Source organism: Schistocerca gregaria, chromosome X, assembly GCF_023897955.1.
Source record: "Schistocerca gregaria isolate iqSchGreg1 chromosome X, iqSchGreg1.2, whole genome shotgun sequence".
NCBI classification, from domain to species: Eukaryota; Metazoa; Arthropoda; class Insecta; order Orthoptera; family Acrididae; genus Schistocerca; species Schistocerca gregaria.
Genome location: NC_064931.1, coordinates 478,911,939 through 478,929,595, shown reverse-complemented (window position 1 = coordinate 478,929,595; position 17,657 = coordinate 478,911,939). Strand labels below are relative to the sequence as shown.

Here is a 17,657-nt window from a genome sequence, read left to right as displayed (position 1 = left end):
CTTATTTCTGAGTTCAGTTGGTGATTGCTAGGTGTTTTGAGTGAACATTAAATGACTGAAGTACAAAGAGTCAGTAGCGAGCCAGTGGGTGTGTTGGACCTTCCATCAAGCTACAGATCCCCTTGAAGATGAAGATGTCCTCCACAGACGGGGGCGAAACATTGGGAATTTACACAGAATTCATCAACTGACCATGGCATAACAGCCCAGATAATTATAATGGACATGTACTTCAAATTGCAAAAATGATAGAATCTATTTTATGCAGAAGAATTTTGGTGTGTATCTTTTATCCCAGGGATTTAGAAAAGCCCACACTGAGATTTCTGGAAATTTAACTTTTTAATTGAAAAACTGTTTAACTAACATAAAATCATAACGTAAAATTGTACATATTTAGAAACAGAAAAATTAGGGCTATTTGATAATAATACTGTACTTTCAGAATGATCATATTTCAAGATCTAAACTTGAAAACAAAATATTTGAATAAGTAAACTTCAGAAAAGATAAAATGTCCTGAGGCTTTTCAAATAAGGTACATGAATTATAGAACAAATAATAATAAGTGGGGTCAAATATGCAGTACATGTGGTTTTTATGAATCATAAATTTTGAATATTACTTTAAAGATGATGTTTTTGTGTGAAGTACTACTAAAACTGTTGTCAGTAGCTTGTAAACTCTACACTGAATAATGAGGTTTTCAAAAACACAACATTGATGATAATTTGGATTAAGGCATTTTAAATGATACAAATAATTTGAAGATTTCATATTTACATGTCATATGTATTCTTTACAAAACTCAACACCAACACTTGGCTACTGTGCATAATGACATCATAGCACATGCTCCATCTTGCTGACTGTGCACTTACTACTAGTGAATATTCATTATCTGTTCTGGCTTCCTTCAGTCTGATACTGAATTGATACATCTGTCTGTCTCATGGTAGAATGATAATTTTGGTTTGCAGAGTGCTCTTTGTTGGTATGTGTGTGTGCTTGGAGGGAGAAGCTGCCCTCCCATGACTCTAGTTATGTATGCTCTTGGCTGTGCACAGAGCTCTGTTGAGTTCAACACTATTCACCAGTTCACAAGCATAGTCACTCTTTCACCCCTGTTAAACTTATGCACAATGGGTAATATTTTTAGCATCCCTTTTGCCACTAAAGGGTTCCTAGGACATCTGCATTCTAGCCATGGTGAATGGATATTTGGAGGAGTGGACTGACACCATCATTAAGGGAACAAATCTAACTAGAAGACAAATATGAGAGGTATTAATGCAAAAGTAAGCCAAAGATAAAAGAATAGTTCTTGGTGGAAAACTTAGAGAGTGATAGCAGACATAACAAAAACTACACATTAGGAGACTTCACCAGGGACACTTTCATCCATAATATATTCTTCCAGAAGAAAACAAATACAAAACAGACTTTTCAAAAGGCTAAATTGAACTAAAAATACAACTGCCTTTATAGTAAATAACAACAGAAAGTTGTACAAGCAATCAAAGATTTTATAAATGTTTTTATAGTTAAGGGATGAAACAAACACAAGTAACTCACAACAAAGAAATGACATTCCAGAAGTAATTCCTGATGCGACTTATAAAACAGAGAATTGTCAATGCACCTTACTGCATTTTTGTTTGAAATGAACAAATATTAGCACAACAAAAACACAGTTGTTCATTTTCCAGCCTTTGATACACGGGGTGATTATAATTAAAATTCCATTTTTAACAGACATCTCTCCTCAGAATCACATCAAATTTGAATGGAATATCATCACAGATGGGGGAAATGTTATGGAAACAAAAAAAGATTACCAAAATTTTCCCACTAGGTGATGCTGTAAGCATCATAAATTGATTCAGCTGCAGATGACATACAAATCGCTTTGTACTGTCCAATGAGCATAATCGCACAAGCTACTCAATTAACTGTCGCAGCACTGTTACTAGTTAGGTAAGACCATCCAACACCACAAGGTTTTCCACATTGGGTGTGAGAAAATTAGTTTTTAATTCTACTGAAGACGAAAACTGCATTAAAAGCAAGAATGAAATCAGTTTTTAACTGTCGTGAGACTGGCACAAGGCTTGTTCAATATGACTAGACATTATGATTACGATTAGACATATTTGTGTTCCTGCTAATGTGAGGTTTCCCTGGCTTGATATAGGAAACATGTGTATGAATACTGATATGAATGAAATGATAACAGTAATTAAAACTAATTTGTTGATGGACAAGGCACTTCTCCCTGGGGCCATCATTAAAACTATTGAGTCATTGGAAATCGTACTATAGTAAAACTACTTCTCATTTCAAGACTAGATCCAGGTATTAGTAACTATGAGATCTCCATTGGCAGATACACTGCAGATATTTTTGTCAGTCGCATGGAAAATAAATTCTTCAAAGATCACTCTGAAATTAAGGCTTGTATAGTGTACTACAAATGTTGTATAGTGTACTACAAATTTTATGCCAGAGTAATCTCTGTAAAACCAAATTTGCTTTCCATCCAGATGTGTGATTACTTGCCTTTAACTCTTTCTGTGCTTCTGAACACCTATCCATATGTCCTCTATAGGGGAGTCTGTTCAGTGGTCAGATGCAGGTATGTCTGTACAATCTTCCTTCGTGAATGAATTTTTTAAATACAAAGTTTAAAACTTCAGCTTTCCTTTTGCTGTTTTTTAACAGCAGACTGGTAGACAAATGACCAATGACTGACACATCACTCTGGTAGGGTTATATGTTACCCTGTGCCTACCTAGCCAGTGAATGATGGTTACAATGACGAAACCATTTAGTGATTAAATAGCTAAGATTTGAAAACTGTTTGGAGGTTTCTGTCATTTGTTTTTGCATGTGTCATGATCTGGATGGTTGCTGCTTGTCTTAAAGCTGGGACAGCATTTGCAGTAGGCCTATTATCATGAGTTGCGGTTTCTGGGGGCTTTTCATTTGTTGCATCACTTGATATCCCATCTAGGAATAGCAAGAGGCATCATTGAGTAAGAAATGCATCATGACAATGTTGACATTGTCACAGCAAACAACAGAAATCCACAGAACTGACAAATTATTCTTTCATTTGTGTAATACAAGAGTCTGATGTCAGATACAAAGCCAAACAGACAAGCAGTGTCTTCTGTTATCAACTATTGTAATGTTGTATATTGGGATGCAATACAAACATTTATTAGAAGAAGTAGTGTGGCATATGCCTTTTATAGAAATTTGAATTTCCTTGAAGATCCTGAGTTACCAACATAGGTACAACTGCAGAGGCAATGAAGTCAAGGCATGCTGCACTGACACAGTGAAGAAGTATACTTAATTACATGTGTAGTTATTCATAACAATGTTTTTGGATCTGGATCTGTATACTATATGTATACCTAAGGGTAACATTGCACTGAACAGAAGCCTACAACCTACTAAATAGTTTTATGTAGGATCAGAATTTTCACTGGTTTTGGCAAGATCTTTCACCGAATTAAGATAGTAGAGACTGTAATATGCTTTGTTCACCAATCTCTTTATAGCTGCACAAATTCATACTAGCTTTTGCCTGTTAACACTGCCACATTCATTTTTGAACCAAGATTGATCCACAGCATTTTTGGAATTTTGTTGTTAAACCATGGGGGATCTTCTTTGTGCTTAATCCACTTACTCAGCACAGAGCAGGATTTACAGTCAGTTTAAATTTTGCCAATATTTCCTTTACTTGTACCATATCAGAACTAAATGAAGTACATTAACTATCTAATTAGATACTAACAACTGCTTATCTGCTCTTTGGAGCATTAAAACTCTCCTAGTCTTCTTCATGGATTATCCGTAGTAACTATCATCACTATATCATGATCACTAATTCCTGTCTCTGTACTGACACTGTTTATGAGATCAAGACTGTTTGTTTCTACAGGGTCTAACATATTTTCATTGCTTGTGGGTTGTTGAACTAGCTGCTCAAGACACGTTTTGGGAAAACACTTTCAGCACTACTTCAAAATCTGATCGAACAACCTGCGCTGAATCCAGGGACTTCCAGTGCATGTTCAGTAGGTTAAAATCAGATCCAAGTGATACTGCTTGATCGGGATATTTCTGCACTACTTAACAAAGACTTTTTGAATGTATCTGTAGCTTTAAATGAGTCATTTAAATAAAATAATGTAATTTGTTGATGTTCATGCACTTCCTCAGTGTAGCAGCTAAGTCTTTGTGCATTTATTAATTCAAAGGAAGGTACCATTTCAACAAAGAAAATAAAATAATCATCTTTTCTGAATCCATTTGTGGTAGTCATTGTCTTCAGGGTGATTTTTAAGGTCCTCAGGTTGTTTTAATAGTGAATCAGAAAACTAGCAATTCATCATTTTCAGAATTTATTGAATTACACAGATGAAAATATAGTCACAGCAGCATTCCTACAACAACAACAACAATGCAATATACCATATGTTCTCTCTGTGATAAATGTGAAGAACAGCTGAGATGACTTTGGTGCCAGGTGCTGGTATTCATAAGAAATTGCAGTGTTCTAGAGTGTAGTTTATAACAAATAGAACACAGCATGTTACTTTTAAAGAAGAAAAATCTTCAGATGTAAAAATAGCTTTGGGTGTACCACAAGGAGTGTTAGAAGACTGCTATATTGGCCCCGAAGAATCCTTAGGAAGAGTAATCCACTCATGAAGCTAGTAGGCTATAAAACCATCATTTGATCAATACTTGAATATTTCTCATCTATCTGGTACCAGCAACAGATAGGATTGATAGAGAAGATCCAAAGAAGAGCAGTTTATTTTGTTACATGATCATTTATTAAGTACAAGAGTGTCATTGTGCATCATGCTATAGTTTTCTATTAAAATTCCATTTGCTTACTTTCCTAGAAGATTAAACCAATATATACTTATCACAAAAAGACCATGAAGGCAAAACTAGGGAGATTTGAGCTCACACAGGGACTTAACAACAATTATTTTTCCTGTGCACCATTTCAATTATAATAGGAAAGCGTGTAAGTGACAGTGTGGATGTAGATATAGAACACTTTCTGTAACAGTTGGACATGGACTGTCCTTTTGGAATACAGCTGTAGTAAATGCAGAGAACAGTGGCAAGGCTACTACAGTACGTACCATATTAGCCTTACGTGTCAAGGTTACCCTTCTACATCTACATGACCATTATGCAATCCAGGCTTAAGAGTTTGGCACAGGGTTCATAGAGCCACTTTCAGACGGTTTCTTGACCATTCAACTCTTGAATAACATGTGAAAAAAAATTTAATTTTTCCATGTGAACTCTAACTGCTTTTTCTTACAATAGTAATTTCTTCCTATGTAAGTGGGAGTCAACAAAATACACTCCTGGAAATTGAAATAAGAACACCGTGAATTCATTGTCCCAGGAAGGGGAAACTCTATTGATACATTCCTGGGGTCAGATACATCACATGATCACACTGACAGAACCACAGGCACATAGACACAGGCAACGGAGCATGCACAATGTCGGCACTAGTACAGTGTATATCCACCTTTTGCAGCAATGCAGGCTGCTATTCTCCCATGGAGACGATCGTAGAGATGCTGGATGTAGTCCTGTGGAACGGCTTGCCAAGCCATTTCCACCTGGCGCCTCAGCTGGACCAGCGTTCGTGCTGGACGTGCAGACCGCGTGAGACGACGCTTCATCCAGTCCCAAACATGCTCAATGGGGGACAGATCCGGAGATCTTGCTGGCCAGGGTAGTTGACTTACACCTTCTAGAGCACATTGGGTGGCACGGGATACATGCGGACGTGCATTGTCCTGTTGGAACAGCAAGTTCCCTTGCCGGTCTAGGAATGGTAGAACGATGGGTTCAATGACGGTTTGGATGTACCGTGCACTATTCAGTGTCCCCTCGACGATCACCACAGATGTACGTCCAATGTAGGAGATTGCTCCCCACACCATGATGCCGGGTGTTGGTCCTGTGTGCCTCGGTCGTATGCAGTCCTGATTGTGGCGCTCACCTGCATGGCGCCAAACACACATACGACTATCATTGGCACCAAGGCAGAAGTGACTCTCATTGCTGAAGACGACACGTCTCCATTCATCCCTCCATTCACGCCTGTCGTGACACCACTGGAGGCGGGCTGCATGATGTTGGGGCGTGAGCGGAAGACGGCCTAACGGTGTGCGGGACCGTATCCCAGCTTCATGGAGATGGTTGCGAATGGTCCTCGCCGAAACCCCAGGAGCAACAGTGTCCCTAATTTGCTGGGAAGTGGCGGTGCGGTCCCCTACGGCACTGCGTAGGATCCTACGGTCTTGGCGTGCATCCGTGCGTCGCTGCGGTCCGGTCCCAGGTCAACGGGCACGTGCACCTTCCGCCGACCACTGGCGACAACATCGATGTACTGTGGAGACCTCACGCCCCACGTGTTGAGCAATTCGGCAGTACATCCACCCGGCCTCCCGCATGCCCACTATACGCCCTCGCTCAAAGTCCGTCAACTGCACATACGGTTCATGTCCACGCTGTCGCGGCATGCTACCAGTGTTAAAGACTGCGATGGAGCTCCATATGCCACGGCAAACTGGCTGACACTGACGGTGGCGGTGCACAAATGATGCGCAGCTAGCGCCATTCGCGGTTCCTGGTGTGTCCGCTGTGCCGTGCGTGTGATCATTGCTTGTACAGCCCTTTCGCAGTGTCCGGAGCAAGTATGGTGGGTCTGACACACCGGTGTCAATGTGTTCTTTTTTCCATTTCCAGGAGTGTATTTTGGCATTCTGAGGAGGAAATTAATAGTAAAAATTTCATGAAATAATCTCAACACAATAATAATAATAATAATAATAAAAACACCTTTATGTTAACGAGAGACGTCCCAACTTGCTTATCATATTCTTACCCATGAGTCAAATTATCTGAAAGGATGTGTGGCGTCCAATGGTACCATATATTGCAGTGCCATTGCAGTGCCACATATTCAGGAAATGAGACACTGGATTACGCAGCCTGGGAAGTAGCGACCACCTCTGTAATGTCTCTTGCACGCTTGTGTTCACAGTAACATAAAATGAGTACTAAATTCTGGTTCTGATCATAAGTTTTGACCTAATACTGCTTTTAAGATATACACAAAACAGATAATTGGAGTTAAATGTGTTTTCAAGAATGCCAGTGATGATGTCACCAGAACCAGCCAATTACAAAGAAATGAATGTTAAGTTATTATGCAAAATGTTAATGACTAAAATGTAAATGGTGGAAAAATGTACACACTACTTGTAGCATTCATAACATGGAAACTCTCACCCAGAACTCTGAGTGTTTTGTTATCACTATGCCTTCCAGTGACACCACAGTGGTGTCATACTCAAAATAGCGGTAAATGGCTGGCGACACCACAGTGGCGTCCTGTGCATAGTATCGCTCAGTGGCCAGTGGCACCACATTGGTGTCGTGAGCATAGTATCGTGCAGTGGCCGGCGACACCACTTGAGTGTTTTTTGCTTTCTGTTGATGTTTCGTTTAGGTAACAATAAGATACACACATGAACAAGTTTTTTTGTTTTTATGAGTATTTGTGCTTTTTCATTGTGGCAGATAAGAGACAATACGATTATTTACAATGAATATGCAGACATCTTGTCTGACATTCCAGATGACTTGGATGATTGGGAAGAAGACATTGGATATCAAAAAAGTGGAAGTGAAGCAGAATCGTTGGAAGATAGTGCAATATGTCCAAGAAGAATTTGGCAAACACTACGGTTGCCAAGTGATTTGGATGAATCAGACAAAGAATACAATGCACAGTGGTCATACTTTGATTTACCGAGGACCAATAATAAATTTGAAGGATCTCTGGGTCCAAACATATTTCCCACAGATACATAGAGCATCAAGGATATTGTAGAATTACATATATTGAATATATTAGCAACAAAACCAACAAGTATTACAGTTAAAATTGCAATAGAAGGAAACTGGATAAAAAATACCAAATTTGTCAGAATTATGGGATGTTTTGGCTTGTTATCCTTATGGGAATTGTACAAAAAAAAAAAAAAAGGCAAGGAGTGATGATTATTGGTCAATGAAACCGTTGATAGACACACCAATATTTCGCAAAATGATGTCCCACAAATGATTCAGACAAACATTATCATTTTTACATTTTTCTGACAACAACGATGAACCAGATAAGGACGATCAGCTTTTCAAAGTGCAATTCGTAATTGATTATTTTTCCAATAAGTTTAAAGAAACTTTTAATCTAAGTCAAAACATCTCAGTTGATGGAGGAATGATACTGTGGCATAAATGGTTAAATTTTAAAGTTTACAATCTGTCAAAAATTATGAAAAATGGCATACTCATTCGGATACTGTGTGATCAGAGTACAGGATACATTTCCTGATTCAAGATATATTCCGGCACTGGACAGCCTTTAGCAAAGACAGTGATGGAACTATTGACACCTTCTTATGGGAAGGGGAATCACCTCTACAATTTTATGAAAGTAGGGGAAAATTGTTGTGAACTTATGAGAACTAATGATGATATGAGTAAAAGTCAACGATGATGTCAAGAACGGCCAGTGACAGGCCAAGTAATCCGAATTAGCACTGCCAGTGCCAAGCGAATCAATTTGTACAAGATGTGCAGACAGAAAAGTGTTAATATAGCAGGTTACTTTGTCATTCCTATCTGACTATTAAAAATTTCCTGCAATGGTTCAGGTGTATGATTTCAAAGTTGCAGATCTGGTAGGAATGGAAAACAGTCTCTCTTTAAAGTCTAAAGATTATATTTGAAAATGCTTATTCATTGAAGAGAATAATTATCAATAAACTTTCTTCAAATCTGATAATTCTGCACTGAAAACTGCTACCACTTTCTGACTATTTCATTATTACATTAGTTCATCTTATGAGCTTTTTCTCTGTAGTGTGGAAATGTACAAATACAACAACGATTCCTGAGTTATGCATTACACTGTTAATTCAATACAGGGAAATCCAATGTGGAATAGAATGGAGTGAGTGAAAATAACCAATTTCCGTATAGTGAAGGTGTTGAGCAGTGAAAGGTCACATAAATAGAAGTTTAGTTATGCAGGCAACAAGAATATCAGCACAATACTGGAATTTATAATGTAGACTTGCTCTTGCTGCAGTTGTTAAAGTTTCAGCAATACTTGTGTAAATTCTATGTTGATATTTATAAATGAAATTAGTTTATGAACACTTTCTTGTACTCTCTTGATATTGTGGTTGCTGTTTCCTAATATAGAATAAACTTTGTGTTTGTAATGGTGCCAAGATGTAAAAGAGGTAATTTACTGTCAACCTTACTTCAAAATATGTAACCAATTTTAAACTAGATCTTTGTGTATGGTTTATTATCTGAACAATCACTAATCATTTTCATAATTATTCAGTTCTTCTTATTGACTATTGAATCACACACAGGTGCTGCCCTTGTCTACTAAACTATCTATTATAAAATAATATAATGTGGGAAAGTGCAACACTGTCACTGCCCAGATTCATATTTTTTGATATGTATAGTTAAGCATTACTGGATTCAATTATCATTATTTCATTCTGGAAATAATAACAACCAAAACTTTTATCTGACCCAAACTATTACCATTGGGCAAAAATTTTTAATACATATTTTTTTAAACTTTTTATTTTTTCTATCGTTTATGTGCAGGTGTCTAAAGCTAGATTAAAGCTGTTAGAAAATATTATTTGTGATGGCAAGAGACAGGAAAATACTCCAGTCTTGCAAATAAGAACATGCAGAATAATGGATGATGATGGAATTTGTGATGTTACTATACACTACTTCTATATTAAATGGTGTAATGAAAAAGAGTTCCATTTCTGGTTTTATAAATTAAAAGCAATTTTATTTCAGGCAAAACAAAAGAAGACGTTTATTTCTATCACATCTACTTCATCCACAAACAATTTCTGTTGTGGAAACAAGAGCTGATTCACTAGGATTGTCCATAGAGGTGGGAAATGTATTCCAAGCTGACTTCACAAACAGAGATATAGCAGCCGTACTTTTCCAATACCCTGACACAGAAGGAACTGTTAATGATTTCACAGAGGTTGTGCAACGTGCTCATTTAAATGGTGTAAGTAACAAAGGAATGAAAAATATTTCATATATCCTGAATGAATTAGTACATTGAACATCAAATACTTAAATATGAAGTTATCCATGAAACAACACATGGAAATACTTTTAGGAAATGTAAAATAAAGGACATTAGAAAAACTATGTTAAAGTTAAAATTTTATCCTTAGTATTATTCAGTTTATTACTCTACAGAGGATAAGTCTTCTTGGTGATCTTTCAGAACAAGTTAAAATTGTATGTCAGACTAAGTCTCTGCCTTTAGCAAACAGTGTGTTATTAAATGTGCTGTCCATTCATGCATTACATGCTCACTCAATGTTTAATGTTGCCACTAGTTCCTCTCTATACCTTCCAAGCTCAACAGAATTTCTCGTGCTAGGCTTCTGGAACATCACATAGTATAGAATTAAACTTAACCACAGCCTCAAGAACATCCTGAAATGACATTTCTCTACTCTTTATCAGAATATATGCCTTCTTTTATCTTTCAAGCAGTGTTGTAGTGGATTTTTTGCAGGATGAGACCATATTACTTACTGATAGTTCAGGAGACATGTATTTCTGTTGTTGTTGTGCTGGTGGTGGTGGTGGTGGTGGTGGTGGTGGTGGTGGTGGTGGTGGTCTTCAGTTCAAAGACTGGTTTGATGTGTTTCTCCACACTTGTTTATCCTGTGCAATCCTCTTCATCTCTGCTTATCAACTGTAACTTACAGGACAATTACTGACCAATATGAAAAAAAAAAACATAAATTAGTTACAAACTGCAGCATGCACACATTTTATTCAACATGTAAATATCACTACTGATATTCAGATTTACATTATGACATGTTCAATACACCTGCCATCATTGGCAATGATGTGGCACAGACAAATAGTGATATTCTACATGACCCACTGAAGTCTCAGAACATAGTTACTGTCGATGACCTCCTGAATGGCTGTTTGCAACTCGGCAATGGTTTTGGGTTATTGCAGTATACCTTGTCTTTAATATATCCCCACGAAAAGGAGTTGCATGTGTTCAGATTCGGAGAATATGGTGGCCAATTGAGGCCCATGCCAGTTTCCTCTGGGTACCCCAGAGTCAGAAAGTGGTTCCCAAAGTGTTCCTCCTTATCATCAAACACCCTCCTGCTTTGATGGAGTTGAGCTCCAACTTACATGAACCACATCTCGTCAAAATCAAGGTCACTCTGGGTAATAGGGATGAAATCATCTTCCAAACCCTTCATGTACCATTCAGTAGTCACCATGCTATCAACAAATATTGCATCGATTACTCCATGACTAGACGTTGCATACCCCACAGTCACCCATTGAGGGTGAAGAGAATTCATGATCATGAAATGCAGATTCTCAGTCCCCCAAATCCACCAATTTTGCTTATTGATGAACTCATCCAAATCATACATGTACATACTACTCCCCATCATGCCCTGCAGCCTACCGTGTAGTTTGAATATCCTAACACAAACCGTTCAGAAGTTATGATGACTTTATTTTTTATAGTTCAATAACTGTCAGCCTGTATATCCATTTGAATCTGCTTACTGTATTCAAAATTTGTACGCCCTCTACAGTTTTTATCCCAACACTTATTTTCGAATTGTCAGTTCCTTGCTGCCTCTGTATGTCTCCTGCCAACCAGTTCCTTCTGTAAGTCACTTTGTGCCACAAATTTTTGTTTTCCCCTTATTCAATACAGTACCTACTTATTAGTTATTCAATCTAATTTTCATCATTCTTTTGTAACACTATATTTCAAAAACCTTCTGATTTTTTGTTGTCAGGACTGCTTATCACACAAGTTCCACTTCCATACAAGGCTACATTCCATATAAATATCTTCAGAAAAGACACCCTAACATTTAAATTTAATTTTGTGTTACCAAATCATTCTCAGAAATGCTTTTCTTGCTATTGCTGGTGTAAATTTTATGTCCCCTCTACTTTGGTGATGAATTATTTTGCTGCCAAAATATACAAACTTTTTTACTAGTATTAGTATCTCATTTAATCTAGTTCCCTCATCGTTGCATGATTTGATTCGATTACATTCCATTACCCAGTTTTTGTTGATATTCATCTTATAACACCTTTCCAAGACACTGTCCATTCTGTCCAGCTGCTCTTCCAAGTCCTTTTCTGTCATTGACAGAAATACAGCATCATCAGTAAATTAGAAAGTTTTTATTTCTTCTGCCTGAACTTTAATTCCTATTCCAAATTTATCCTCAGTTCCCTTTACTGTGTGCCCAGTGTACAAAATCAGGAATATCGGGGAGAAGCTGCAGCACACTCTCACTGTCTTCTCAACTACTGCTTCACTTTCATGCCCTTTTCCTCTTATTCTGAAGTCTGCTTTCGTATTCCAATCAACCTTTATATTTCTATTACAGCATGCAAAAACCTGATTCTCACAGATGACATAAGGTTAGCTACACAAGCTCGCCCAATACAAAAGTATTTCTGTTTTATTGGCAGGGTATACAAATAGTTGGATGGACTAGCTATGGGAGACACTCCCCCCCCCCCCCCCCCCCCCCCGCCCCCTTCCACCCTCTTCTACCACAGACCAGTCCCAGTCCTTGCTGAAATCTTCATGGATAATTTTGAAAGACAGCTTTTATGAAAATAACCAACTCTCTGCCAAGAGTGATACTGGTTTAGGTGTGTTGATGATGTCTTGTGCTTATGGAGAGATACTACCAGACAACTTCAAAAATCCCTCAAGCATAGAGTTTGAGGGTTACTGCATAAATCATTTAGATCTGACCTTATACATCAGTGATCATATTCATACTTTCAAAATTTATAGGAAATGTACCATCACAGATATTGTAATATCTGCTCATTTTTGACACCCAGTGACCCATAAACATGCTGCCTTTCATCCAATGATACATCACCTAATATCCATCCCCATGAATGAAGATAGCTTCCAGGTTGAATTAAATGCAATCAGACAAATAGTGTCAAACAATGGCCAGCCTTCTACCTCAGTGGACTCCCTAATGCACAAAAAGCAGAAACAACAAGTGTGCTCTCCTTGCCCTGTTCTTGGCCCACCACCTCAAGAACACATATTTAGGAAAGTCTCACTGAATGTAGCCAGAGAACTTGAACCCAGGTGCTTTAAAACATCATTTAACGTGCACAACACTGTTGGACACTATTTTCCCAATGGTAAAGACAGCACTTCAACTTTGGAAAGGAGCGAAATATACAAAATCACCTGTAATTATGGTAAATTGTATATAGTTCAGCCTGGCAGGGCAAATATGTCCACTTGAAGAAATACCATAGAAGTTTGAAACTTCGAAAAGAAGACTCTACTTTTGCAGATCACCTGATTAAAGAAGGCCATAGTTACAAGGTGCAACATGAAGTATTACATCACATCCATAAAGGAAGGAAGATGAACTACCTTGAAATAATGGAAATTAGTAAACATCTGCCCAAGCTTAGTACAGAATGACTAGACACAGTTCCCTTACTTGCCACTTCTAACTGTAGATATCACTCATAATCCCATCCAGACCATGTTGTAAATCACCCCTATTATTCACATGCCCCACTTTTCTCATTTTTTTCCTTTATTTCAGTTACTGTAATTTCACTTGTCCTTAAAAAAGTGTATCTTTTATAAGTTCCATATGGCCAAAATAAATGTTTATTTACCTATTACAGACACTGGTATGCTGTGCAACAGATTTATTAGCACTCACACTTCTACGTCCTCCAAGTGAGTTTAATGTTGATATTGCTGTTGGAACCAGCCAAAGGTTTGGAGTGCCGTTAGGATATGGTGGGCCGCATGCTGGGTTTTTTTCCTGTCGTCAGTCTCTTGTAAGACTGATGCCTGGACGTATGATTGGCGTTACAAGGTAATAATGTGAAAATGTATATGTACAATCCTAATGCCCTAAATTTTTAACAATTTTCACTCAGCTATAATAGCAAATTGTATGCAACATATAATATAAAATCATGTCATGTATAATGGTTTTTTTTCCAAATTATTCTACAAGGTCAAACCAGTCATGCTTCACTTGCTACTGCTGTGTTTAGCTAAATAAGGAAAAATATTGATAAGTCATGCCATTTGAATTAAGAAATTAAATTGTTGTAGATACTGTTGCATATTGCCCCCTACTCTTTAAGAACCAAGTGTACTACTCTTGAAAACCTACTGATAGTGACTGGAAAATAACTGGTTCAAAAACCTGATATTTATTCAAATAAAATCTTTTGACATAAAGAACAAGTCAGAACAGTATTATAATGAGACAGAAAAAAATGTGCAAATGGCAAAGCCATCATTGTCATAAAGCTGGAACTATTGAAGTCAGCCAATGAGAGAGAATCATATGTTATGGTACAGAGGAACCAGTTCTACAAGGGCTTATCTGAATGAGACAAGGAAAAAATCAATTGTATGGCAGAGAATAAAGAAAAATGTCAGGAGTATGATGGGTAGGAAAATGTTTTCCATATAGTTTTAGCATATTAACATTTCTATAGTGAAGTATCATAAAAATTAATTTTGTCAGAAATTACTTCACTGTTATGACAGTTAGTACCAAATTAAATGCGAAAGGTAACCAGCAGTTCATTATCTAAGACATTGGACATTCATCTGCGAAGACTGGGGTTGAAATACCAGTTCAGGTTTTCTGTAGTTTACCTAAATTGCTTAACATAAATCCTAAGATATTTCTTTTGAGAAGAATATGGTCCAATTCCTATACATTCGTTGTCCTGTTCAAGCATGCACATGGTCTTCAGTGATATCTCTGTTCATGGTATATTAAACACCAATGTTCATACCTTTTAAAGTAATGTCTGATCAGTAGCTTTTGTATATTTTCTGCTAAAAGCAATGGGAGTGGGCTACATTGTCCTGGCTAATTACAGTGTGCTGGCACTGCAGCTCAGCTGGGGTTGGGGAGTAAGCTGTAGATAATGAGGGGAGGGGGGAGATGAGACAGGAGTCAGACGGGCAGTTGGGGAAGGGTGGCAGATGGCTGGCAGTGAGAGGCAGTAAGTGTATGGAATCAAAATGTGGCACCAATGAGCTTGTTAGGGTTCACAGTCGGGGTAAGTTATGTACAGCATATGATTACATGTAGGAACAGATTGGGCTGGGGTGATAGAACAGAGGAAGAGGCAGACTGATGGAAGGAATATGTGTGAGCAGGACAAGCTAAGGCAGAGGTAGAGGTGGGTGTGGGGGCCAGAGATTGAGGTAATAAAGATTCAGGGCTACAAGGATGTACTTTACTTGCATGTCTGAAAGAACAGGAATTATTAATGATCCACAGCTGTACAAAATAATTCGAAACTTATTTGCTGACTCAAAATTCTTTGACATCAGCTGTATTAGGCACAGATGTACTATCTATTAGTTACATACGAAATTTTTTCCTGACCAGGACTCAAACCCGGATTTCCTGCTTTTGGTGAGTGGTTGCTACTGCACATGAACTACTGACAGACCACTATGAATAATGCACAAGGAGAAATAAATAAGTGAAACAGTGGAAGGACATGTGTGCTCACACATGAAGCTTGTCAGAACTAATGATGAGTTTACTTCTTCCTCCTCAAAATCTACTGGAGAGTCCTTTTTATTGCTGCAGACAGGCAAGGAAACCACTTCTGATTCAGTTTGTAGCCCACATGCTAGAGTCCTTTTGTATTCAAGTGGGAACACTGGATCCAAATATCCCCTTTTTATACTATGCAAAATTTAATTTCATATAGCCAAAACAACAAAATGGGATGAAGAAATTGTAACTTATGGCATGCAAAATGTTGTGCCACATTGGCATAATTCATACCCGGAATGACTAAGAGAGGTGTAAGTACACTGTAACTGAGAGTGCAAGAGAAGACATAAAAGATAAGATAGAGATTGTCTGAATACAGGTTAAGAAAAGAAGAGAATACCTTGCCAGAGCAAATGGAAGAATGGATATATAATTCTGCATAATACGAGGGGAAGCCAAATCAATGATGGGAAGAAAAGATTCAAAAGAAATAAGAAGTTTTATGTGAGATAAAGATAGCTTGTGTTATGACTGATGAAATTAGTTCAAGTTGTTTCATTCATAGTATAAGTTACTTCATTCTTGGAAAATATATCAAAGGCTGGTGATATATAACATATGGAAAAACTGGAAAACTACTAAGAAAACCATGGAGATAGGTGGGAAAATCGAGAAGTACTTGGAAAATATGTAAATCTAAGATGAAGATGCACATGCACTGATTTGATTTATGATGGGATGTTGAGAGAAATTATTCATGAAAGTACAGTAGAACCTTTCTAATCCATCCCCTAAGGGATCAAGAGTGGGGTCAGTATATGAAAAACATCAAATTATCAAAGGAACACCTTTATTAACCTGTAACATCACAATACAGTACAGTAAAACTTTAATTTTCAATTGAAAATTCTGTCTGAAATATTGTTCGATTTTAAAACAGTAACAAAACAAAAATAATATTTCAGCACACTGAACAAATCTTATACAAAAGAGCAATGTAAAGTAGTGTCCACTCTTAAAATACATCTGTATTGTTTGGTCAGATATCACGACTGAGAGTGAAAGTTTGACTTACTACAATACTGCACTGACACACACCTGATTAGCAATTAACTGTTTAAAACATGAAATCACATGGTAAAAATTATTCTGTTTGTGTAAGCAGGGTAAAGAAAATCTGTAATGAGCTTCAGCTTAGCAGCCAACAACCTTGTTTTGACATGATGTTCCAAGAGTCTCTTGAGGTAGATGTAGAGCTTTGTTCAGTGTATTTAAAGGCTATATCAAATGCATTTTTACCATCTGTATGCAATACTCAAGTTGTAGGTTCATTGTCTTCATCACCATCATCATATTTCTCATTCTCATTGGTTCTTCAACTTACAGCACCAGTAATTTGATCAGCAGCTAATTCTTCTTCTATTGTGACTCAACATAAGCTATACTGATCCACTCACTTATGTCACTGGGCTAAATGTTCTACTGTAAAACCCTGTGCAGGTCCGGGAGTTAGAATAGGCCCGAGGTATTTCTGCCTGTCATAAGAGGTGACTAAGAGTAGTATCACATGTTTCAGCCTTTATGTGATTGCCTCTGTTGGGTTTGACCTCCATCTTCCTAAATTTTCCTGAAGAGTGAGCCAATTGGGGAAGAACGCCTTACATGGTGCATAGTGTCCATCATGCATTGAGATCTTTAGCCCAGTTTCTCATTGTCACATTGCAGTCCCACTCATTCTCAATCTGTTGCGTGAGGACACCTTCTCGGGTGTGTTTTCCACCATGCACTATACAGTGTCGCTTTCTGCGCTGACGATGACCATGGACTTCCTAGCACCCCATATCCAGCACGGTAGCCAGTCCATAGTGGTGGGCCTGCCATGTACCCTATTGGTTGTAGCCT

The 17,657-nt window shown here is 37.7% G+C and overlaps 1 protein-coding gene across 1 annotated transcript in view; it reads left to right on the top strand.

Moving 5' to 3' along the window:
* The window catches only part of LOC126298909 (glycine dehydrogenase (decarboxylating), mitochondrial), a 304,299-nt gene that overhangs the window by 136,856 nt on the left and 149,786 nt on the right, over window positions 1–17,657 (top strand). The window contains exons 5-6 of the mRNA XM_049990452.1: window positions 9,970–10,195; window positions 13,894–14,090. Coding sequence (XP_049846409.1) covers window positions 9,970–10,195; window positions 13,894–14,090 — 423 coding nt within the window. The remainder of the gene's footprint in view (window positions 1–9,969; window positions 10,196–13,893; window positions 14,091–17,657) is intronic.